General features: G+C 48.4%; 2 protein-coding genes across 3 annotated transcripts; one reads left to right on the forward strand and one right to left on the reverse strand.

Moving 5' to 3' along the window:
* The first annotated feature begins 11,443 nt into the window (after nucleotides 1-11,443).
* On the forward strand, nucleotides 11,444-13,760 carry LOC123054103 (uncharacterized). The gene is made up of 2 exons (XM_044477791.1): nucleotides 11,444-13,195; nucleotides 13,532-13,760. The coding sequence occupies exons 1-2, from the start codon at nucleotides 11,753-11,755 to the stop codon at nucleotides 13,649-13,651; spliced, it is 1,563 nt and encodes a 520-aa protein (XP_044333726.1). The 5' UTR covers nucleotides 11,444-11,752; the 3' UTR covers nucleotides 13,652-13,760.
* Nucleotides 13,761-14,957: 1,197 nt separating this feature from the next.
* Nucleotides 14,958-23,408, reverse strand: LOC123054104 (mechanosensitive ion channel protein 1, mitochondrial). 2 transcript variants are annotated; one of them, XM_044477792.1, is made up of 8 exons: nucleotides 23,212-23,408; nucleotides 19,945-20,709; nucleotides 19,261-19,532; nucleotides 18,582-18,682; nucleotides 17,758-17,865; nucleotides 16,583-16,804; nucleotides 15,728-15,861; nucleotides 14,958-15,519 (listed from the first exon to the last, which is right to left on the reverse strand). In XM_044477792.1, exons 2-7 carry the CDS (start codon nucleotides 20,682-20,684, stop codon nucleotides 15,757-15,759), a joined length of 1,548 nt encoding a protein of 515 aa, XP_044333727.1. In that variant the 5' UTR covers nucleotides 20,685-20,709; nucleotides 23,212-23,408; the 3' UTR covers nucleotides 14,958-15,519; nucleotides 15,728-15,756. The 2 variants fall into 2 exon arrangements, with proteins under 2 accessions (XP_044333727.1, XP_044333728.1); XM_044477793.1 differs by having other exon boundaries at nucleotides 14,958-15,540.
* Nucleotides 23,409-23,498: the final 90 nt, after the last annotated feature.

Consider the following 23,498-nt stretch of genomic DNA (forward strand, 5'->3'; position numbering starts at 1 on the left):
CTCCTCCAGCCTCCACCTACGACTGTTCATCCACGGGCTCCTGTTCATCCAGCCTCCACCGCGCGCTACTCCACCGGCTACTGTTCAACCAGCCCTCTCCACGGGCTCCTGTTCAACCACCCCTCCACGGGCTACTGTTCATCCAACCCTCCACCTTCTACTGTTCATCAAGCCCTCCACGGGGTGGTCCTGTTCATTCAGCCCTCCACGGGGTCCTGTTCATCCAGCCCCAACCGGCTCGATCGATCGGGGTCCTATTCATCCAGAGGCAACACCACGGGGTCCTGTTCATCCACCCCCACCGGGAACTGTTCATCCAAACCCCCCAGCAACGCTCACTGTTCATCCAGAGGCAGCACCGATCGGCTTCAGTTAGCAGTAGTAGCGAAGGAATCGCTCGATCGGGTTCAGTTAACAGCCATTGATCGATCGCTCGGGTTCACCTGCAGTGCAATTGCTCGGGTTCAGTAGGCGAACGCCTCGCTCGGGTTCAGTTAGAGCCCAACGCCTCGCACCCACGCGTGTGCGTGTACGAGAGAAACGAGCAAACCTCCGTGCATCGCTCGGCCCCGACCACCCACCGTAACCGGGAACACCCTGATATTTTCCTCGCCCTTGCTTCTACCACGGTTTTTTCCATCATGGACGGCCCAAAGAATGTCATGCAGCTGCGTCTCCGGCCCGCCCAGGACGAGAAGCCCATTTTCTGTCATGATTTTTTGTCATAGAAGTAGGAGCCCACCACATCTATGATGATACCGGGTTTTGTCACAATTATCGTCATAGAAGTGTCATAAGTATGACAGAATTTTTTTTCGTTCGGCCCAAAATGTCACGGATGTGTCTTTTTTTGTAGTGGTAGAAGGGATCCCAGTGATTCCATAGGTGTCGTTTCCACCGACATCTTTGGCGCGCCAGGTAGGGGTGGCGTAGTTGTGGAAATCTGGTCTGGTTGAAGCAGCGGCTTCATCGTGGTCGTCACTCCAAGGAAGAAGACGACCAAATGAGCGACGTCATCGGCGGATGCAGTGAACGCTCACGCAGCGGCAAAAAAAAGCTAAGTCATGCGAAATATTGGCTAATTTCATTTATATAAGTCTGTCCTCCCCGAAAAATCTCATTCCTTGTACGGGAAACCTGCACGCAATGGGACCCTTCCGCTATCGGCAACGCCCTTGTCTCTGTCTCCAGTCCGCTCGACAGTTCATGCGGCCGCGCTGAGAACAGCAAGGTGGCCTACCCGCCAATAGCAGCGCTCTTGTCCTGTTTCGAGTCCGCTCGACAGTTCAAGCGACCGCGCTAGCGGCGGCAAGGTGGCTTGCCCGGCAGCAAGCGCCCTTCCAGCAGGGTGCTAAGGATCCATCCTCAAAGCACCACGGCATGGGTTTACGCGCCGACAGCCTTATCCCAACAAGCGTAGGGTGCGAACATACAAGGGGAGATCTAACGGGAAGATAGCATGCGTGATACTAAAATATTGCAGAGTTATATCACATCAAATAATCGTTGCGGTTCTAACTTAAGATAAAATCGTCTTGGTCTTGAACTCGCAGCGGCGATGAGAAACGGGGTGCCTAGTCCCGGCGCTGGCCCTCTATCCTCCTAACTCCGTCGACGCGGCTGATGACGGGCTCTATACGCTCCTCGAGCGCCGCAAGGTCCACACCCTCCGGCAAGCTCTCCAGCGTGGCGTCGAAGTCGAGGTTGGGGTTCCAGTACGCCACCTTGGTGAGGACTTTGGTCATGGCACCCCGGCAAAGCCTCCGGGCCTCATTGGCCAGAGGGTCGCCCTATTGGAGCGGAACTGCTCCAGGGCTCCAAGAACGCCCTCAAAGAGCAGGGTCAGCTTGGCGTTGGGACTCACGTTCGGCTCCGGGGCGTACCTCACGTTTGGCATCCCCATGGCAGCTAGCTTCGTGGTGATCCTGCCGGCAACGTAGGCGAGGCGGCTGATCCAGAGGTTTTCGCCCTTCACGTAGTCCTCGTGGTTGGCGGCGATATTCCTCCGCAGATGCCTCTCCTCCTCCAGGCCCTTGGTCAGGGTCTCCTCCCGGGCCCTGACCTCCGAAAGCGTCCCCTCAAGACCCTCCAGCTTCAGCTTCGGGTCTTTGATGGAGTCGTTGGCCTTGGAGAGCTGCTCGGCCTTGCCGAAGACTGCGGCCTGCACCTCAACCAGAGCACCGTTGAGCGTGTCTTTCTCCTTCGTCAGCTTCAGGGCCTGTTCCTTCAGCCCATCTCGCTCCACCTCCAGCTCTTTCACCTTGCCGGCATGGACCAGAGCTTGGGCATTGAGCGCCTCCTTGTGCTTCTGCTCCAGCTCCTGGGTCCACTGCGCGACGAGCTTCCCGATCTCCTCATCCTTGCCGTGGAGTGTGGCGGCGAGCGCCCCCTCATGAACGGCAAGATCCTCCTCCTGGGAGTTCAGTTCGGCCTGGTGCTGGTGCCGAGCGGCCTCGTCCTTGGAGGCCTGTTCCCTCGCCACCTCCTAGGCCGTCTCGATGTCGGCTTGCTTCATGACAAGCTCCAGCTTGCGCTCGGCCAGCAGGTCCCGGGCAACCTTCAGCTCCTCATGGGCTTGGCGAAACCAAGCCTGCGTCTCAGCGACGCGCCCCGCGAGATCCGCCTCCGCCTTGTCCACCGCTGCCATCCTGGACTTTGCCTTGTCCAGGCGGGCACGGTGAAGCGCCCGGAGCTTCTGGAAGTTGGCGCTCATGGCCCGAAGGAGCTCCTCCTCCTGGGAACCGCCGCCACCGGCGCTCGGTTCGTCAACAACCTCAAGCCCGGCGGCGGCGAGCGCCTCGTCGTCGAACACCTCCCCCTTGGTGGGCGCCCTGGTGCTCGCCGTCCCTGGGAGGTGGACGAACAGATCATCGCTCACCTTCGGGTACTTGCCCGAGTCGGAGGCAGCAAAGAAGGAAGGCTGGTCATCAACCATCCCCTCCTCGGCAACGGCCTTGCCAGCCTCTCCGGCAGGCCCCTTGCCGGCCTCCTCGGTAGTGGCCTTGTCGGCCTCCTTGTCGGGCCCCTTGGCGGCATCCTTAGCAGCGGTCTTGGCGGCCTCCTTGGCAGAGATCTTGTTGGCCTCGGCCTCGACTTCCCTGGCGACTTCCTCGATGATGGTGTCGATGCCCTCCCGGTCCGCCGAGGAAGGACCTGGACACCAAGAAAGGAAATGCGGCGGGGCCAAGGTCAAGGCCCAAGAAGAAGAAAGAAGAACAAAGACATGAAGTGAGCAAACTTACCTGCACTGGGCTAGGAAGAAGTGGTGCCATCCCCGCCAACGTTCGTTGCCGGGGTGGAACCACCGGCACCCAAGTTCGTCTCCTCCTCCTCCTTGGGCGTGGGCTCGGTGGTGGATGCCCTTGCCGGGGACGCCCCTCGGGGCCGCGTAGTCGAGAGGGGCGGCATGCTGGGGGTAGCCCTCGGCGGCTCCTCCTGCTGCCGTTCTTCTCCTGCAAACCCGGCAAAATCAACATCAAAGATTCACACCCCAAAGTTCATCAATGGAGGAGTGAGTGATGGACTCACGTTGGGGGCTGAAGCGGGGGCTGCGTCGAGGGCTGATCACCGGGCTGCTCCCTACCACCAGCGGCGTACTCGAAGTACCGGTCGGGGGCTTGTCGCCCGTCGAGGCCTTGGCCCTCTTCGCCACCCCTGCGCCAGCGTCTCCGTGTCCCTGTGAAGGCAACATCGGGTCAAGGAAAGATGACACAGGAGTTAAGTCAGGGGATAATGCGGGGGGAGGAGAGATACTTACTCTTCCTCCTCCTCCTCCACTGGCTTCCTCTTCCTCCTTGGGCTGAGAGACCCAAAAACGAAGACGACCTCCGTGTCGACATCCACGGGAGGAGAAGAAGGAAATGGAGTCCGACGACGCTTGGACGAAGAAGAGGCGGTCGCTTTCTTCTTTGCCACCGCGGCCTTCACCGCCTTCTTTGCTGCCGCGGCCCTCGTCTGGCGCACGGACTGCTCCTGAACTTGTTGCCGCGACACAGCCCTGCCGGGCCGAACTGGTTCGCCGAAGCCATCCCGGCACAGGACGCGTCTCCTCCCTGGGGCCGGAGGGTCGTCGGCCTCGGCCTCCCCGTCCGTCGACTCCTCGACCACACCTTCAACAAGAGGAGCACCGGCGCCGGCACTGGTGGCCTCCCCGGCAGACTCCACCCATCCGACTCATTAAAGTGGCAGCAGGCGAGGCCATCGACCGCCCTTCCCGCCCAATCAAAGGCACGTTTGTATCGTCCCCCGTGCGCCTTCCCATATTCCATGCGTGTGTCACCTACCCCGCGCCGTGCATGCGGCGTACGTGGCGTAAGGAGCAGGCGTAATGGGAAACGTGGAACGATGGTTCCAAGGCGGAGAGAGTAAATGGCCAGCGGCTCCGCTGTTTCGAGGGAACACGCAAGCCGCCTCTTTACTGTTCACCGCGGATGACGCAAGCATGCTGCAGTCATTCCGCGCACGATCCCCACATCATGCATTCAACATGGGTCATGGGGAAGCGCGACGGGCGAGGGAATTACCACAGTAAAACTCCGCCCCGCGTGCCCGTGCACCATTCTGGGCCCGGCCCAACAACGCGTTGCGCTCATGTGTGGCCCAGGCCCGGGGGCTCCTGTCGGTGTACAAAAGTAGGGGCTCCCCTTTTCTACCCCTCTACTTGTGCACGGGTAGTCAGAGCCGCACCTGCGGCCACACTTAGCAGGGCAGACGAGGGAAGCAAAACCACAAGACAACCAAAGCAACGCCAAGACCAGAGACACAAAGAGCAAGAGGGCGAGGTGGACTCCCCCAGCAAGACCCTTGCCGGGGCGGCCTCCGCGGCCCCGGCAAGAGCCTTGCCGGGGCAACTCGCCCAACGCCAGCAGAGCACGCCACCCTTGAGCCCAAGGGTTCCAACACCATCAACCACATTGCAACCGAGGCTCGGGAGGCACCTCCATGGTGGCATGCAGATCTTTGTGAAGATCATAAGCACACAAGGTCAGATGAGGACCAGAAGACGACGATCCTCGGCGAGATCTTTGCCAAGGAAATCCACGAGACCCCCGGCAAGATCCTTGCCGGGGACGACCGCGATGCCACGGCAAGACCCTTGCCGGGGCCCCGGCAAGACCCTTGCCGAGGACACCTGCGGGGCCCCAGCCAGGCCCACATCTACTAAGACTCCACCGCCGTTCCCATACAGCGGCCAACCCAACCAGCTGGGCAGGCACCTGCGTGGCGACGTGCGGCCTCCAGGCCAACTCAGCAAGCACCTACGTGGTGGCATGCAGATCTTCGTGAAGACCCTACCACCACGCCATCTCAGCAGCCTGCCAGCCTACATGGCGCTGCATGCCTCGATGGCCTGGACGCGTGTTGGAGCGAGGTGGAGCGGCGACGGACGGGCGAGCCTCGTTCCGTCCCCAATAAAGCAACGGGACGAGCGCATTTAATGCGCCTTGTCCCGTAATGACAGGCGATAAGCTTGTACACTGTATACCTTTCCACCTCCTGTGTGCCACTGTGGCAACCCCTTTCGTCTATAAAAGGAGGCCCGAGGCGTACTGGGGAAGGATTCAGATCTTTTGGACTACGCACGCACCGCAACTAGTTCGAGAGCTGAAGAACACTCAAATATACACCAAAGCAGGACTAGGGTATTACGCATCCTTGCGGCCCGAACCTGGGTAAACGATCTTTGTGCTGACAACCAGACCCGCTCTTTGCACAACCCCGTGCCCGCCAACCGTAGAAGGGATCCCAGTGATTCCATAGGTGTCGTTTCCACCGACAATGGCCATCGAAGATGATTCCCCCCTCCGGTAGGGTGCCGGAACGAGTCTAGATTGGTTTTCGGTGGCTATAGAGGCCTGCGGCGGTGGAACTTCTGATCTAGGGTAACCCCGAAGGGTTTCGGAATATTTGGGAATTTATAGTGCAAAGATGGGGTACGGGAGGCCACTGAGGTGGGCACAACCCTGGGCGCGCCAGGCACCCCCAGGTGCAGCTCTGGCCCATCGGGAGTCTTCTGGCCCATAAAAAATCCACAAAAAGTTTCGCGGTGTTTGGACTCCGTTTGATATTGATTTCCCGCGATGTAAAAAACAAGCAAAAAACAGCAACTGGCACTGGGCACTGGGTCAATAGGTTAGTCCCAAGAAATGATATAAAGTTGCTATAAAATGATTGTAAAACATCCAAGAATGATAAAATATTGGCATGAGTACTTCATAAATTATAGATACGTTGGAGACGTATCCGTTACTAACACTTAGTAAAATTCTTTGGCCCTTTTATATATCATAACTATCAAGATGAATCCATTCATCTACCCATGCTTATCAATTTATTCCCATAAGCATCTAGTTATATGACATTGAGAGAAAACATTTTCTCTATCTAAACCTTTTAAACTTTCTTATAATATATAAACTTTTTTTAGCTCAATCAAACATATTGATCTACCTTCATAGATTCTTTTATGCCTAATATTTTTCCTTATAATTTGACGGAAAATCATTTTATTTGTGCTTAGAAGCCTTATATTATTTCCATTCCATAATATGTCATATACATATCAGAACAGAAAATACTATATAGCTCCCACTGAGTTATATACACAAAGTACTTTTATTATTTTGACAAGATCAAAATCTCAATCCCAGCTCACTTGTTATAATCTTCAAAACTCTTTTTGAAGTTTGCCCATTTATCCGGTGTCCTGGGGATTTTAAAACTTTTCTGGTTATATCATTCATACATCTTTTCCTATTTAGGAAACTTGTTTTGATATCCAGTGTATTTACTTCATACTCTTTGAAGTATCATCCAAGTTCTGAACTTGTTTATTATGTATGAAAATTAACAACCAAGTTCTTAACTTAATTGTATATGAATTTTCATTCCGGTCTGCACGGCTATCAGCCATTCCTTTGAGCTGGGCACCGCCATCACTTCCCCGTAGTGTGCTAGGTTATCTTCTTCCAAGATAAATATCTCATAGTGAATTTTTAGAAAATTCAATGATATTCCTGATTTGTATAATCCTATTACAAGCTTTAGAGTTTCTGCATCCAATGCAGTAACTTACAGTTTATTTTGCAGACAATCTATTGGAACAATCTTTCGGTTTGTTAATCCTGCTTGTTACCGTTAGACAATAAATAATTCTCTCAGACTTCTAATGTCCTCCCACTTATATTTTTGACAAGAGAACCCTTTCTTAGAAGGTGTTCATTTGTGACAAACACTTTGCCATTTTGAACATTTTAATGGAACGAATCCAAATCATATTTTTTGAGATATCTACAATTCATCATTTATCTAGTTTATATAAACTACATAACTCATATGATTTCTATTAGCCAGACTTATATGCGGTGCTCTTTTTTAGTGTATATTTTGTTGTTTCCCAAATTTTATAAAAGCAGATCGGTAATAAAATAATTCCACAATTATTCAAGTGTTTTTGCTAAACTTATGACTCAGATAATTTTTCTTGAATTTGAAGAATTACTTTACCTTTTGTCATAATGATCCTTATCTTCATCATAAAATATTTGAACTCTTCAAATAATATATTCTAAAGTTCCTTTGAACTATTAAAAAAATTAGTTTTGTGTTTCAAGTAAATCATATTTACCTAATCTTTAATGAAGTTGCGTCCAGTGTTATTCATCGGACTTTATACATCATTATGTATTCTTTTATTTGATTTCTCAATTAAGATAATTCAATACTTCATCTATATGAATATTGTTTCCCGGTATAACCAAGCAGTGCCTCATTTAAGTGGAGCTCATCAGTCTTCTCAAGACGTTTAGCATTGATGTTATAAATTTTCAAATCAAGATTCATGAATAAACCATCAAAATCTGAGGTAAATCCAAACATATTCCTATAATCACTTTAACAACTATTGTTCAAAAATTTATAAGAATATCCGTTGCATAATCCAAAACATAATGTCTTACACAACTCCGAAACATAATAACTATTATTCGATTCTAAGATAAATCTTGAAGATAAACTAAAGCCATGATTCCATTGGTCTTGAGTAGAGATCCCATCACCATCCTTGACTAGCATCACATCTTTATTTCTTCTCAACTTGTGAGCTTTCTGTAGTCCCTGCATCGGATTGCAAATGAGAGCAATCGATTAGTATCATATACTTTTGACTTGCAGAAACAAGAGAAATAACATTAACTTTGTATAACTTTTATACCATTACCGGAAGAACCATTCTTCTTATCCGCCAAATATTTCTTGCAGTTCCAGTTCCAGTGACCCTTCTGTTTGCAATAGAAACATTCAGTCTCCTTAGAGGATCTGCCCTTGTTCTTCTTCTGAGAGACGGTCTTACCGACACCAGTAGATTTCTTCTTGGACTTGCCCTTCTGTATGCACGTATCTGTACCGGTTTTGCCCACAAAGAGAAACATGTAAAGTGGTTTAAAAATCTGATGTGGCATTGTGTTTAGGCACCGCTATAGATGCACACTAGAGGGGATTCTGGACTCCCTGGGAATGTTTTAATCCAACTTGTCTCAAGTTTCTCATTTTATAATTCTAGTTGTTTACTTTTTTTGAATTATTTGTCTTTACACTTGCAACATCATTTGCACCACTTTACCACTACTTTGGATCGCTAACAATTTACATGCATTTTGCTCGAAGCATTCAAGAGAGAAGAGATTGATTCCTGTGCTCCTAGTAGGACCGATACTCTTACTTCAAAAAAGCTAAAACTAAACCTTGTGCACTTGCGGACATCAATGGCCCAAGCATTACTCTGTTTGTTATGAACTTAATACCTTAAGATGCATGCTGGATAGCGGTCGAGGTGTGAAGTAATAGTAGTAGATTTAGTAAGATTAACGGTCTACTTGTCACAAACATAATGCCTATATATTGATCATGCCATGAAGAATCATCATAACTATGCGCTATTCTATCAATTGCCCAACAATAATTTGTTTACCCACCATACTATGCTCACAAGAGAGATGCCTCTAGTGAACGTTATGGCCCCTGGGTCCATTCACTTTATATTACCTAAAACCCTAAATATACTTGTTGTAATTGATTTATTTTAATTTCCTTTTTATTTTATCTATCTACTACTATCAGATTTAATCATTGCAATTAACGAGTACAAGGGGATTGACAATCCTCTTGCGCGCATTGGGTGCAAGTACTTGCTTTATGTGTGTGCAGGTACCACTGAAAGTGTTCGTGTGGTGTCTCCTACTGGTTCGATAAACTTTGGTTCTTAATTGAGGGAAATATTATCTGCTACTATACTACATCACCCTTCTTCTTCAGGAAAATCCCAACGCCTATCGCAAGTCGCAGTCCTTAGCAACATTGATGATTGGGCCACTTGCCGCACCTTGCTACTTTTGTTGTTTGTTACTTGCTAACAATTATATTGCTATCAAATTATCAAACTATCTTCCAGCACTTGCAGAGAATACCTTGCTAAAAACTGTCTATCAATTCCTTCTCCTTCCTGTTGGGTTCGACACTCTTTATTTATCGAAAGGACTATGACTGATCCTCTATACGACTGGGTCATCAGTACCCCATGGTGTAGTTGTGCCCATTTTGGTATAGTTGCACGATGGAGCTTCCCATCACAGAGTCTCTTGAACAAAGGAGATCGTTGGAGCATATTGATGTCATTGCACGAACCTGGTGTGCCATAGAAAGCATGTCAAATCCACAAGTCATGTGATATCACCGCTTCAAGTATGATGGTGACTTCTATGACGTGACCTTGGTATTGCCCACGCAAACTTTTGGGGCAGTTCTTCCATTGCGGGTGCATGCAATCAACTGAATCTAACATACTGGTAAATCCTCTTGTTGCTCCAATTGCCAACAATTTTTCTATGTCCTCCACATTTGACTCTCTCATACTCTGGTCTAAACCCGGGCATGGATAACCCGACCTGATGACCCGGCCCGAAAAAAGGGCTTCGGGCTTGACATTCGGGTCGGGCTTGGGCCTCATTTTGCAGCCCGGAAGGTACTTCAGGTCGGGCTTGAGCTTCTCTTTTCCAGAATTTCGGGCCGGGCTTTCGGGCTTGGGGCCGGGCTTACATGTGCGAACACTAGAAAACAACATTCGGGTCGGGCTTGACTTCGGGCCGGGCTCGGGCTTGAGAAAAGAGTGCATTTCGGGCTTCGAGCCGGGCTCGGGCTTGAGAAAAGGGTGCATTTCGGGCTTCGGGCCGGGCTCGGGCTTGAGAAAAGAAGATCGGGCTTTTACAAGCCCGGCCAGAAACCCGGCCTGGCCCGGCGTATGCCCGGGTTTACTCTGGTCCGAACACTTTCACCACAGTGCGTGCAAATTGCTTCGTGGTGTTCAGGACCGTGGTCTCTCCAATCTGAATTTCTGCATCAATTGCATCTGCTATTTTAACATAAGCAAGCATCCTGAGAGTAGCCGTGCATTTATGTAGAGGAGAGAAGGATAGTTTTCCGCAACAATCCTTTCTCAGTTTGAACTTGTCATCAGCCTTGTCCACGCCCTTCCACTACCCACACGAACAAGTTTCTGCTCATCCGGTAGCAACGGCGAAAGGAAGTTTCATGAAATGTTTGGACCACTGTGAAGTAGTCTGTGTAAAGAAGACGTGCACCTGCCCTTGATGGAACCCTTGAAGTAATGGTCCAAAGTATAAAAAGCCAGCTCAGACACTTCAGCGAACACGTAAAGCGTGAGGTGCAAATAGGAGTGTTAACCGGAGCGGCGTCTGGTGGCGACGACCTTGTCCGATGGCGGCCTGGCCGGTAGCGTGTGGGCTGGGGCGTCCGGTGGCGAAGCCTTGGGTTGGGAATGGTGGCGGAGCACAGATAGCGACAAAAGTTCGGTGATGGTTATGCGGAGGAGCACGAACATAGATGAAAAGAGAGTTGCTAGAGCAAGGCGGGGGAGGCGGATATGAGCGAAGTGGCGCAGACCCTACCGGTCAGTCCGACGTAACGGACACGCCTGAGCATCCTTATATCCACCCTAAGTACGGGCCGTGTATAGAAAATGCGAAGCCGATAGCGTTTTTGGGTCCGGTCATTGACCAAGTAGCCCGTCCGGATCGTTTGACGCTCTAACACAAATATAGTCGGTGCATCAATGCGCCTCCCTGATCTGCATATCTCCAGCCCGGAATCTAATCAACTATTCCGGCGGACCGAAATGTGCAAATCAATTGAAGAACCTCCCACGTTTCTGTAAAGAGAAACCAACGTCATCACAGCAAGTAATCATCCATCCCCAGGCAGCACCTTGCCATAAAATTAATAAATAGGCTTTTTTGGTGGGAAATAAATAAATAAATGTGAACTTTTTTAGTAGTTGAAAAATAAATGTGAACTTGATTAGCGACGGGACATACAGGCAGTGCAGCACCGGCACGGGAGAAACCTCGAAAAGGCGCCGCCCCACCCACCCCACCCCCCACCGCACCCGAAAACCCCACTCAATCCCAGTCCAAGCCGCTGCGCTAGAACAAGCGAAGAGAGTGAGATTGGGACGAGGAAGAGAACCAGAAGCAGAGCAACACGCGGAGGGGATGGGCGACCTGGCACACTCCCGTGGCTGCTGCCCACGCGACCCGCCCATGTAAATCTCCTTCCCAAATCTCACTCGCCAGAAACCCACTCCCCGATACCAGTCGGTCAGCATACCCCAGTCCCCGCCGAGGAAGAGGCATTGCGAGGTCGGGCGCGGCGGCGGCGAGGAGCAGCCACGGCGCCAGGAATGAAGGGCGGCGGTGGCGGTGGCGGCGGCAAGGAGTCCGTCACCGGCTCCTTCCTCCGCTTCCTCCTCCTGCTCCTCCTCCCCCTCACCGCCCTCTATTTCTTCTACACGCTCCACCTCCTCCTCGCCTCCGCCGCCTCCTCGTCCGCCGCCTCCTGCCCGCCGGACCCCACCGCGGTCTCCTCCCGCGTCTCCACCAACCGCACCGCCGCGGCGGTGGCCGGCAGTAAGGCCGCCCCCGCGGCGGCGGCGGCGTCCACGGCGACGACGCTGCAGCACGTGGTGTTCGGCATCGCGGCCTCGTCGCGGTTCTGGGACAAGCGCAAGGAGTACATCAAGGTGTGGTGGCGCCCGCGCGGCGCCATGCGCGGCTACGTCTGGCTGGACCGCGAGGTGCGGGAGTCCAACATGTCGACGGCGCGGACGGGGCTCCCGGCCATCAAGATCTCCTCCGACACCTCCGCCTTCCCCTACACGCACCGCCGCGGCCACCGCTCCGCCATCCGCATCTCCCGCATCGTCTCCGAGACCTTCCGCCTCGGCCTCCCCGGCGTGCGCTGGTTCGTCATGGGCGACGACGACACCGTCTTCTTCCCGGACAACCTGCTCACCGTCCTCAACAAGTTCGACCACCGACAGCCCTACTACATCGGCTCCCTCTCCGAGAGCCACCTGCAGAACATCTACTTCTCCTACGGGATGGCGTACGGCGGCGGCGGCTTTGCCATCAGCAGGCCGCTGGCGGAGGCGCTCGCGCGGATTCAGGACGGCTGCATCAGCCGCTACCCGGCGCTCTACGGCAGCGACGACCGGATCCAGGCGTGCATGGCGGAGCTGGGGGTGCCGCTCACCAAGCACCCGGGGTTCCACCAGTACGACGTGTACGGGGACCTCCTGGGCCTCCTCGCGGCGCACCCGGTGGCGCCGATCGTGACGCTGCACCACCTGGACGTGGTGCAGCCGCTGTTCCCCAACGCGCCCGCGCGCCCCGCGGCGGTGCGGAGGCTGTTCAGCGGGCCCGTGAAGCTGGACCCGGCGGGGATAATGCAGCAGTCCATCTGCTACGACGGGGCGAACCGGTGGACGGTGTCGGTGGCGTGGGGGTTCGCCGTGCTGGTGTCGAGGGGGGTGACCTCGCCGCGGGAGATGGAGATGCCGGCGCGGACGTTCCTCAACTGGTACCGGCGCGCCGACTACACGGCGTACGCGTTCAACACGCGGCCCCTGGCGCGCACGCCGTGCCACAAGCCCGCCGTGTACTACCTGTCGTCGGCGCGCAGCGCGGAGGCCGCCCGCGGCGGGGAGACAACGGTGACGCGGTACGAGCGGTGGCGCCCCGCGAACGAGACGCGGCCCGCGTGCCGTTGGAACATCACCGACCCGGACGCGCATCTCGACCACATCGTCGTGCTCAAGAGGCCCGACCCCGGGATATGGGACCGGGTAATCCCCTTCGCTCCTTCCCTTAACTCAATTCCTTTTCCAGCATATACTGTACAAATGGCCCAAATGCTAATTAAAAAGGAGTATAGATACACTTAACTATACAGTCCAAAGATACAATTGCAACACAAGATAGTTAAAAATTCCAGCAATGGTATTTGTAGGAGAAACGTATCCACTGGTAATTGCGTACTAGGTTTGGTTGACTACCTGAGCGAATGTTAGTACTACTAGTATATACCTTTAATAAAGGATTGCTGATGTATCTGAAACATTACTTATATTGCTTTTGGCGAATTTGTTTACTGATGTATGGCTCACATGGATGATGTGCAGTCGCCGAGGAGGAACTGCTGTAGAGTGCTGTCGTCGCCGAAGGTGGGGAAGGAGGGGAAGAAGACGATGACCATCGACGTGGGCGTGTGCAGGGACGGCGAGTTCAGCCAAGTAGTCTAGGTCTAGCCTAGCCTGTTAGGAGAACACTGTAGGACGATTCAATATTTATTTTCTCTCTCTTCTTGTATTCTTGCTGGAAGGTATAACAAACGAGAGCCTCGTTCGGTCATCTCCTGCCTGCGTACCTACTACCGTGCCGCTGCTTTGCGCCTCACGAGCCATCACGAGAAGGACTCGAAGCTTTGGCCGGACTTCTTCGCCACCGTATCGCTGCTGCCCCCACAGTGTTGACGGAGACGTGGCAGGGCATGCATGCAGGTTCGCTGTGCTAAAAGGTGTGGTGCTGTGTGTTGTGGGGCTGGGATTTGGACTTGGGGAAAGCTTGGCTCCAGCCTTCGGTGGCAAGATCCAGGCCTTCAGCCAACACGGGGGAGATGGCAACAGGAGGAGCACGGTTCTGGTGTGTGGGCGTGTGTTTGTGTGTGAAACTGGCCAAAGCGTCGGTTTTTACTTCGTTTCTGGCACCCGGCGTGGCTCGCCTCGGCCGTGACGGGCAAGAGGCAATAGCTCGTCCGGAGACAGCATGTATAGGGGCTTGGCATGCTTTCTGGCAACAGGGACGACCAAATCTACTAGCCCCATCCGCCCGAGACATAATTCAGGTGATGTGGAGAGTGTTCATTCATTCCTCCGAACCATCAGCAACAGAGCTATAAATGCTCGCTGAGGCCGGTTCAACAGGTGGCGCACCGGCGCAACCAAAAACCATTTACACTTGTCGGCACGCACATGGCCACGGAAAGGAGGTCACATGCCAACGTTCTCCCGTGATTCATGTCGCTCCCGATTCCATCCTAGTCCTACAAACGAGAGCGAAAGGCGTTGCCCAACTCGAGTATTTTATGCCATTCCTGTGTTAATGATTCCCTAGACAAGTCTACAGTGTCAATCGTATACTAGTAGTAGTAGCGATATAGCCTTTTATCGAGCGACGACTTGTTTAGGGTCTGTTTGGTTCCCACTCAACCTACCAAAACATTGGTCGCGCCAAATCTCTGGTACGTTGTTTGGTTTGTTGCCAAATATTTGGCTGCCAACGAGTCCTTTGTTAAATCTTTGGCCAACCCCTAGGCGGTGTAATCCCTCGCCAAATAATTGGCAAGCCAATATTGGCAAGGGAGCTACAGGCAAGAACCAAACATACCCTTTATTCCTGATGTACTCAACGGAGTACAAGCAAATTTTTTTTTCAAAACGAAGGCAAAAGTTTTGCCTCATTGATTAATTAAGAAGAGAATTGCCCAGTTAATTTATGAAAAACCGGACGAAAACCAATACAAACGAAGCGACAAACTACTCCTAAACATGAAACCCCACAACCGCACAGACGGCCCGCCAAAACTATCAAAAACACAACATCCACAAACCCCACAACCGTACAAGCAAATTAACAAGCATATGCATAGGACTATAGTAGCCAGATCTAGAAATAAAAGCCGAACGACGCGTGTCAACATGGTCCCCGACACACCGATTCAGGACAAAGGTGTCTATCACGCCTAGTCATGCATCAAAACAACACTTGCACGCATGTCGACGTTCCAGCATTTAGAGTTCCAAGGCCAGACGGGATACTCCTGGGCCCAGATGCAGACCTCCGGTGGATCATGCCACTCCATGTGTTTGAAGTTACCACGACTGAGCACTGACGAATCGTGGTAAACTACTCGCTAAGCAGTATCAGCGCACGTAGCAAAATGATGTAACGCAAGATTCTCCGGCAACAGATGATGTATGTTTGCCAAATTGAGGACAGGCAACAAAAGTCCCACCTTGGTTCCAAAAGAGGTCCCTGCCTTCGCACGCGCACCAAGCAAAATCTCCTCTAACCCTCCGCGTATGTACTCCTCCAGGCTAACGACGTTCACCTGCCATCGATACAATTCCCCCTGTCATTTTTTTACAAAACTAACTTGTTCAAAACTGTAATAAGCAGCCAAACTTCTATTACTAAAGGCTAGAAATGGGGTGAAAATGGTTCACCCAATCAATCATGTTTGCTTAGAATAGTACCGACTGAAAATGAGCAGCTCACATTACATTACAGGTAAGCTGCGCAGCCAAATATTGACTTACCCTACTTGAGTTTTGAGAAAACATCAGAATCAGCAGCACTGTGTGGTGCTTCCAAATTCAACGCCATGTGACTTGATAATCCTGGCAGCTCCTAGAAGAATGTCCTGTTCTGCATATATCAACTCGTCTTTTCTCTGAAAGTGTTTAAGAGATTCATATCAAACAAAAAGGATGATAACGAGCATTCTAAACTTGCACTAGCACAGCAGGTCACAGAACAGTAAAAGCATTGTTCTATGTGGCTACGCCTTTGCGGTGAATTGTGGATAATAACAAACTATGAATAGCTCTCGGAGATGTTTGCATCACTGTAGAACATCAAACTACTTAAGCTGGACAGACTCTGACAGAAAATCGTGTTATGTTATGTTCATTTCGATGGGACACTATTTTGGATCACATTTCTTAGTCTTGCTGCAGCACACCTCCAGAACAGCAACAGATAACAGCAGCTTACAAGTTGGATTCAACAGAACAGGTTGATATGATGCAATGCAATGTAAGTATTGAGCACCAATTTATGCTAAGGCGTCAGTTGACCTGGGATACATAAAATTTCAAGTCATATGTTTTCTTCTACTCTCGACCACTGACCCATGTCAAAGAGAAACATGCATGTAAAATCAACAAGTGTTGCCAGGTAATCACAATTTAACCTTTTATCTGGTGCTTACTGTGAGAATTAGCCACTACTTTCTTCACCTTATCATCCAAACAAATGCCTTACTGAAATGCAACATAATACTCCCTCCGTTCCGATTTACTCGTCGTGGTTTTAGTTTAAATTTGAACTAAAACCACGACGAGTAAATCGGAACGGAGGGAGTAACTTTGAACGAAATAAATTGAACGCACCATTTTTTGGAGGATGCACCCTATGACAAGCTCTCCATATGAACTTTCCAATCTGGAGAGGTAGCAGTAAGGAGCATCTGTTTCCAAGATAACTTTTGGGTTGGACCTTAACATAGCCTTGATCTCCTCTGCTACAGCAGGAACCTTCTCAATATCCTCAAGTCTTATAGGAATCTTGGTCACACTTACCCGCCACTGAGCTCGTGATCTATTCACTATAATCTGCAATTTTTCAAGAATGCCATGAGAGAAGGTAGGTCAACCCTGATACTGATAATCCTATGATTGAAAGAAATTTAAACAACATTATTTTTTACATGCATTGTCATCTTTCTATGATTTGTCATCTTTCTGGGTGATTTTAACTAATAAAATGAACAAAAGCATTTGAGCAAACTTCTCCTACTCCAAACTTCGTACAGAAGAAGTGCATCATTCAAAGTTGATTTCAATCCCCAAAATTCATGTGTCCATTACAACTGCAATGAGGCTAAATGTACAAAGTTCAACTCAAGCAAATCATGAACTTTTAAAAAGGCTGTATCCAGTCTCAGTGCGAAAAGTCCCCACATGTTGTGGTCTGAGCAAAACCCTAACAAATTAAATTTCAGTAGAAAGTAGTCAGCTTTAGCAGTGTAACTGACAACTACTGTAGAAGTTAAGTTCTGAATTTGCCATGCTTGAGCTATAACTGAAAAGTATACTATAGCTAATCATAAAATAATTGCTCTTACATGTGATACATGTGCGAGGATACCACATATTCTTGTTTGCATGTTTCCTAGGTGTTTCGGATGTTTTTTATGCCTTTATGGTGTGTCTAAAGATTGTCGCAGTGAGTAAACATATCAAGGGTGTTACTATTCCAAGCAGTTGAATATCATAAGATGGTTCCAGCGCCATATACTGATATACATACATTTAAATGTGGATACTGATTCAAGTTGCCTTAACCAATCCATGTGACAGCACATTGCAGCACAAATTGCTAACTAGAGGAAATTCAGCCTATAATAGCGAGTGATATCACACCATCCAGTGATAAAGAAAGAAACATGCAAAAAAAACATTGCACCAAGTAAAACAGGATATAATCAGCAAAATGAAAAAAAGGTAAGATGGTAGGCGTAATATGTGTTGTTTAAGAATATAGTATCCAGTAGATGTGATGATACCTGACTTGAGAACAAAGAGTTGGGTACTGTGAAAGGAAGCTTTTCTGGACTCATCATCGAAGTTGAAGTAAGTCCTATTTCGAGTACCGTGCCTTCTATTGACCCAGCCTACAAAGGAAAATGTTTTACTTAGGGAGTCTATATATGCTACACAATTATAAAGCAATACAAGATAATAATTGGCCTGTGAACATGCATTATTATCTGCAGACATGAACTTCAGGAGAAATAAGGTAACATCTGACTCACATCAGGATAAACAGATGAAACACTTACTCCTCAGGGACACATCTAACAGTAACATGAGATACTTGACACATTCATCATTATTTAGGAACAGTGTATTTATTCATCAAAACAAACACGGTGGTCATAACTATAAAAGTGGGTTTTCATGTCTCGGGTCAACTTTGTTTCCTCCTCTCGCAAAACCTCTCAATTACCACGAATCGGTAGCTGGTATCACTTTGCTGGAGACGTCTTTCGTAATCCAATGCTTTAACACTGTAAGAGATGAGTTCTATTTCTCCTCAGGGCATGGATCAAGCACATATCCCAAGCTTAAGATGAACATCTTCTATTCTCCTAGGGCATTTGATAATCATGAGGTCATATTACCAAATGTTATGGTTTGACAATTTACTAGCACCAACTAGTGCCTACCACATGGCAAACATTTGTCATTTATATCAACATCTATGTATACTAGTAAAACAATTACACATGCAGTCCCAGGTAAACGAAATTTCGTTGTACATATGGTACACTCATGGTTTGAACAATGTATGTCCAGTAATCACATATACAAATATATGATAAGGCACCTTTATGTATTCTCCAACTGAGAATGGCCTAGAAAATTGTAAGGAGAACCCATTCAACACGTTGCCCAGGACATCTCTAGCAGCAAAAGCCGTAGCAACACCTGCAGTGCACATCAGTGTAAAAGGATTTTACTTTTGTTTGGAGTATTAACTACTGAATCTAGAAATACGAGGAGTCCTCACATGGAAGAAGAAATAGTGCATGCTGTAGTATTTACACAGACTACTGAAGACTGTAATATTTCCTAACAAGATTTCTGCATTATAGCATGCATAGCATAAGTATACATGAGTTATCGAAGATCCATATTACGCAGCTATTGGAAAGGACTTTAAGGTCGAACACGGCTACATTCCTTATTGTCATATTGTTCTAAGATATATAAACAACCACATCTCATTTGTGATAACTAATTTGTACAGCACGGTAGGCCATGGAAACAAAATGCGGCTTCGATGAAAAAAAATGTAAGAAAAAGATTCTTTCAGAGAGAAAAAGGAAGATACTGAGCTATTCACGTCTAAGAAGCACAGGACAGAACACATAGTTATTTAGCGCTTACTTTTACATGCTACATTTGGTTATTAAATGATTTTTTTTAGTGCAGATAATGATTGCTAAAGGCATTATCATATGGGCATATCACATATTATTCCTCAAAACAGTTTCGAACATTACCTCCCACACCACCAACAGTTAATATTGATTGAACAGCTACACCACAAGCCTCAGCAAGACCCATTACACCAAGCGCAATCAGTCCCAATGAGGACACTTGGTTAAAAGCTGATAACCTTGCTCTATCAGTAACTAAGGCAGTTTGGTTGGCCATAGCTTTAGTGATAAAGTTTGCTTTCCACCTATGAAGAAACCAGACAACTGACAATACAAATGCACCCCTCAAAGCTTGTGGAAAATAAGGTGATACACTTGGTGCGATCACTGCAGCCCTGATGAATGAAGAAAAAACATGAACATCCTCAGAACATAATATGCCACTTTTTATCAGGCTAAAACTTAGCATAAGCATGCATACAATTAATGAATATAAACGAATGTGTACTGTTGTATCACTAACAAAAAAAGGCAACAAGCATCCTTGATTTTGATAGGAAGTTTCTCTTTCAAATATTAAAGAAATATGGTCAGTCTAAGAATTTTTCAAAAGCATCAGCTGCTTCTCTTGTTTTTTTTTTCTTCAGAAAAGAGAGACAAGACGGACGCCACCATAGTACAAATAAACTTGCATCAATTTTTTGATACAAAATGAAAGGCGACACTCCAGATTAAATGCAACACATATAAGAAAATATTTAAATAACAATGGCAAAGCTGTGCAAGGTAAGTTCAATAGAAACTCACATCTCTGAAAATGCCATAAATGTGATCAAGTATTTTGCAGGATCCTCCAATGCACTCCAAAGGCTGGTGCTATATGAAGCATTAGTGTTGACTGAGTTCCCCAAAAGTGCTGATATCGGGTTCTGTGAACCATACTTATGAAGCCTCTTGAAGATGATAGGCATGACAAACCAGGCCAAAAGGGTACCACATAATGTTCCTCCAAGTGGAACAACTACCTTTTCTAGATCTGGATTTGCCTCAAGAAAACTTTGAACATGGGGTGTGACTGCATCAGTCATCTCCTTCACTTTCTTGCCTGCATCAGTCGTAGCATCGATGGTGGAGTTGCGAGCATTTTCAAAAATGTCCATCCAAGTGGTTCCTCCAGTACCAACCTCAGCAGTTTCAGTGGGAGGAACAATTGGGACTTCAGGCTTAATTCCAGTGTCTGATGAGTATGCACGGCGGATGCTGGAAACACCTAACGGTCCTGGCAATGCATTAAAACTGGGCCTTGAAGTATTCAACCAATTAGTGCCCATATAAGCAGAAAGGGGCATCATAGCCCTTGACACACCATTGGCTGGAGGAAAACGATCCATTGCTTTCATCTGCCCAATAATTGAATTGCCTGGTTTTACCTTGCCCCTGGCACAGCTGTTGAACCCCCTCAAAGAAGCGCCAGGAGATTTGGACCCAATCGATAACTCCATAAGATTCTGAGATGACCGACGCAAGATTGCTGTACACCCAGACATTGTGCACTACTTAAGAAACTGTGCCCTGAAATATGAAAACAATTAATATGAAAATTGGAGAATATAAACATAACTAAAAAGAAAACAAGACTACTACCAAACTCTATTAACGATGACTAAATGACCAAGTATAAACCATAATTCAACAGCAAAGCAACAATGTATGAAACTACTAGTTATCAACATATACCATATCAAACTTCATTAAGCTTGTAGGACCAGAAAATAACTCTGGATGCTAAATCCGAAAATTCTGAATCATGAGAACTTCAATTTCATGGTGCCAAAGAGCTCGGCAAACTATAGTATTCAAACATCAAAAGATAAAGGGTCGGCTGCTTCTCTAACTGTTATCCATGCTGTTGTCTCAAACCATAACAGCAAACTCCGGGATTTGCATCAAATGGGTGTGCCAAACCTTCTAAGGAGCAAACATAAAAAAATTACAGTGCAAAGTGACCACTCAAGCGATCCTTGCCAAATTTCCCAATCACAGCAACAATAATTCGTCGGCACAACCAAAATCAGCTTAATCAGCGGGAAAATTCAGGTCTCAAGTTAGAATCAGACAAACAAACTATAAACCAACAATTCTTACTCGGCCCAGATGCTATATTTGCATAAACCCTTCAGGCAACACCAAATCGAACCGGTCCAAGAGCAGCAGTTACAAAGAAAAGCTCGCATCAAACAGCTGGAAACATAATTCAAGCAACAGAAATGGGAATGATGACTAAAAGGAATGAGGATAAACCACTAATTACACAACTCTCACTCGAACTTGACCGGCAGAGAAACAATGTGTATGAAATTACTAATTATCAACACGCACATGACAAAAGTATACCCATCACTGTTTCTCTAACTGAAAACCACGCTCTCTATCACTATGTCTCAAACGTAACAGCAAACTCTGTTTGCGCCATATGATTGGGCTAAATCTTAGCCGCGGCAAAAACTACATTGCAGAGCGACCACGCAAGTGATCCTTGCAGTAGGTTGTATCAAGAAGCACCCAAAATTTCCAAATCACAGCGACTATAATTCGTCGGTACAGTCAAATCAGATTAATCAGAGGCGGAAATTCGGGCCTCCCATCAGAATCGAACGAACGAACTAGGCATCAACAATCCTTACTTGAATCCCGGATGCTACATTTGCATAAGCCCTCGAATCGGGCGACACCGAACCAGCGGAAGAGCATCAGTAACAAAAAATAAACAAAACCAAAGCAGAAAACAAGACTATACCAAACACTATTAATGATGACTATAATCAACGATGTATGAAACTACTGGTTATCAACATATAGAACCTGAAACTTTATTAAGCTTATAGGACCAGAAAGTAACTCTGGATGCTAAATCCGAAAAATTCTCAATCATGAGAACTTCAACTCCATGGTGCCAAAGAGCTCGGCAAATCATAGGTATTCAAATATCAAAAGATAAAAGGATAGCCGTCAGCTGCTTCTCTAGCTGTTAACCATGCTCTTGCATATGTGCGTCTCAAAAAATGACAGCAAACTCCGTGATTTGCATCAAAAGGGTGTGCCAAATCTTATAAGGAGCAAACATAAAAAAATACAGTGCAGAGCGACCACTCAAGCAATCCTTACCATAGCTTGTGTTGATAAGCACTCCAAATTTCCCAATCACAGGAACAATAATTCATCAGCACAACCAAAATCAGGTTAATCAGCGGGAAAATTCAGGCCTCCAGTTAGAATCGGAATAAACCAACAATTTACTCGACCCAAATCTTATATTTGCATAAACCCACAAGACAACACCAAATCGAACCGGCAGAAGAGCAGCAGTTACAAACAAAAGCTCGCATCAAACAGCTGGAAACATAATTAGAGCAACAGAAATGGTAATGATGACTAAACGGAATGAGGATAAACCATAACACAACTCTCACTTGAACTTGACCAGCAGAGAAACAATGTGTATGAAACAACTAAGTATCAACACGCACATGACAAAATACACTCATCACTGTTTCTCTAACTGAAAACCACGCTATCCATCTCTATGTCTCGACCGTAACAGCAAACCCCGTTTGCACCAAATGATGGGGCAAATTCTTCTAAAGAGCCACGGCAAAAACCACATTGCAGAGCGACCACGCAAGTGATCCTTGCTGAGCGACTACGCAACAAGCACCCAAAATTTCCAAATCACAGCGACTATAATTCGTCGGTACAGTCAAATCAGACTAATCAGAGGGGGGAATTCGGGTCTCCCATCAGAATCGAACGAACGAACTAGGCGAATCCCGGATGCTACATTTGCATAAACCCTCGAATCGGGCGACACGGAACCAGCGGAAGAGCATCAGTAACAAACAAAAAATACTCGCATCAAAACGCACGCCGGAAACGGAGCCCGCGGCGCACGGGGAAGGCTCTGACTACAACTGTCGGCCGCGCCATCTGGAAGCGATAAGAACCCGCATCGAGGAAAGGGGTGGTTCAGCCGCGGCAGTGATTCGAAGAGGGGAGGGTGGTAGTGGTAGGGCTTACGCTTCGGAGAGGCGGAGGGGTCCGGGAGCCGGCGGCCCTCCTGCCTCGTCCCCGCGGCGCTTCAACACCTGGCCCGGAGGGGCGCGGCCGCGTGGGGTGGGGGGTGTGAAGCGTGAGGCCTCGACGGCGACGGAGGCTGCGCTGGTTTATTTTCCTTGCTCTCTGCTTGCCTTTCTTGCGGGACAGGAAACAGGCGATGTCGTGGAGAGGCTGCTGGTGGGGTCTCCTCCCTGCCCCACCCCCGCGTCGTGCGGTGCGTGCTCGAGTTAATTGCACAGAAGTATCAC

The sequence above is a fragment of the Triticum aestivum genome, chromosome 2D (genome assembly GCF_018294505.1).
Source record: "Triticum aestivum cultivar Chinese Spring chromosome 2D, IWGSC CS RefSeq v2.1, whole genome shotgun sequence".
Lineage (NCBI taxonomy): Eukaryota > Viridiplantae > Streptophyta > Magnoliopsida > Poales > Poaceae > Triticum > Triticum aestivum.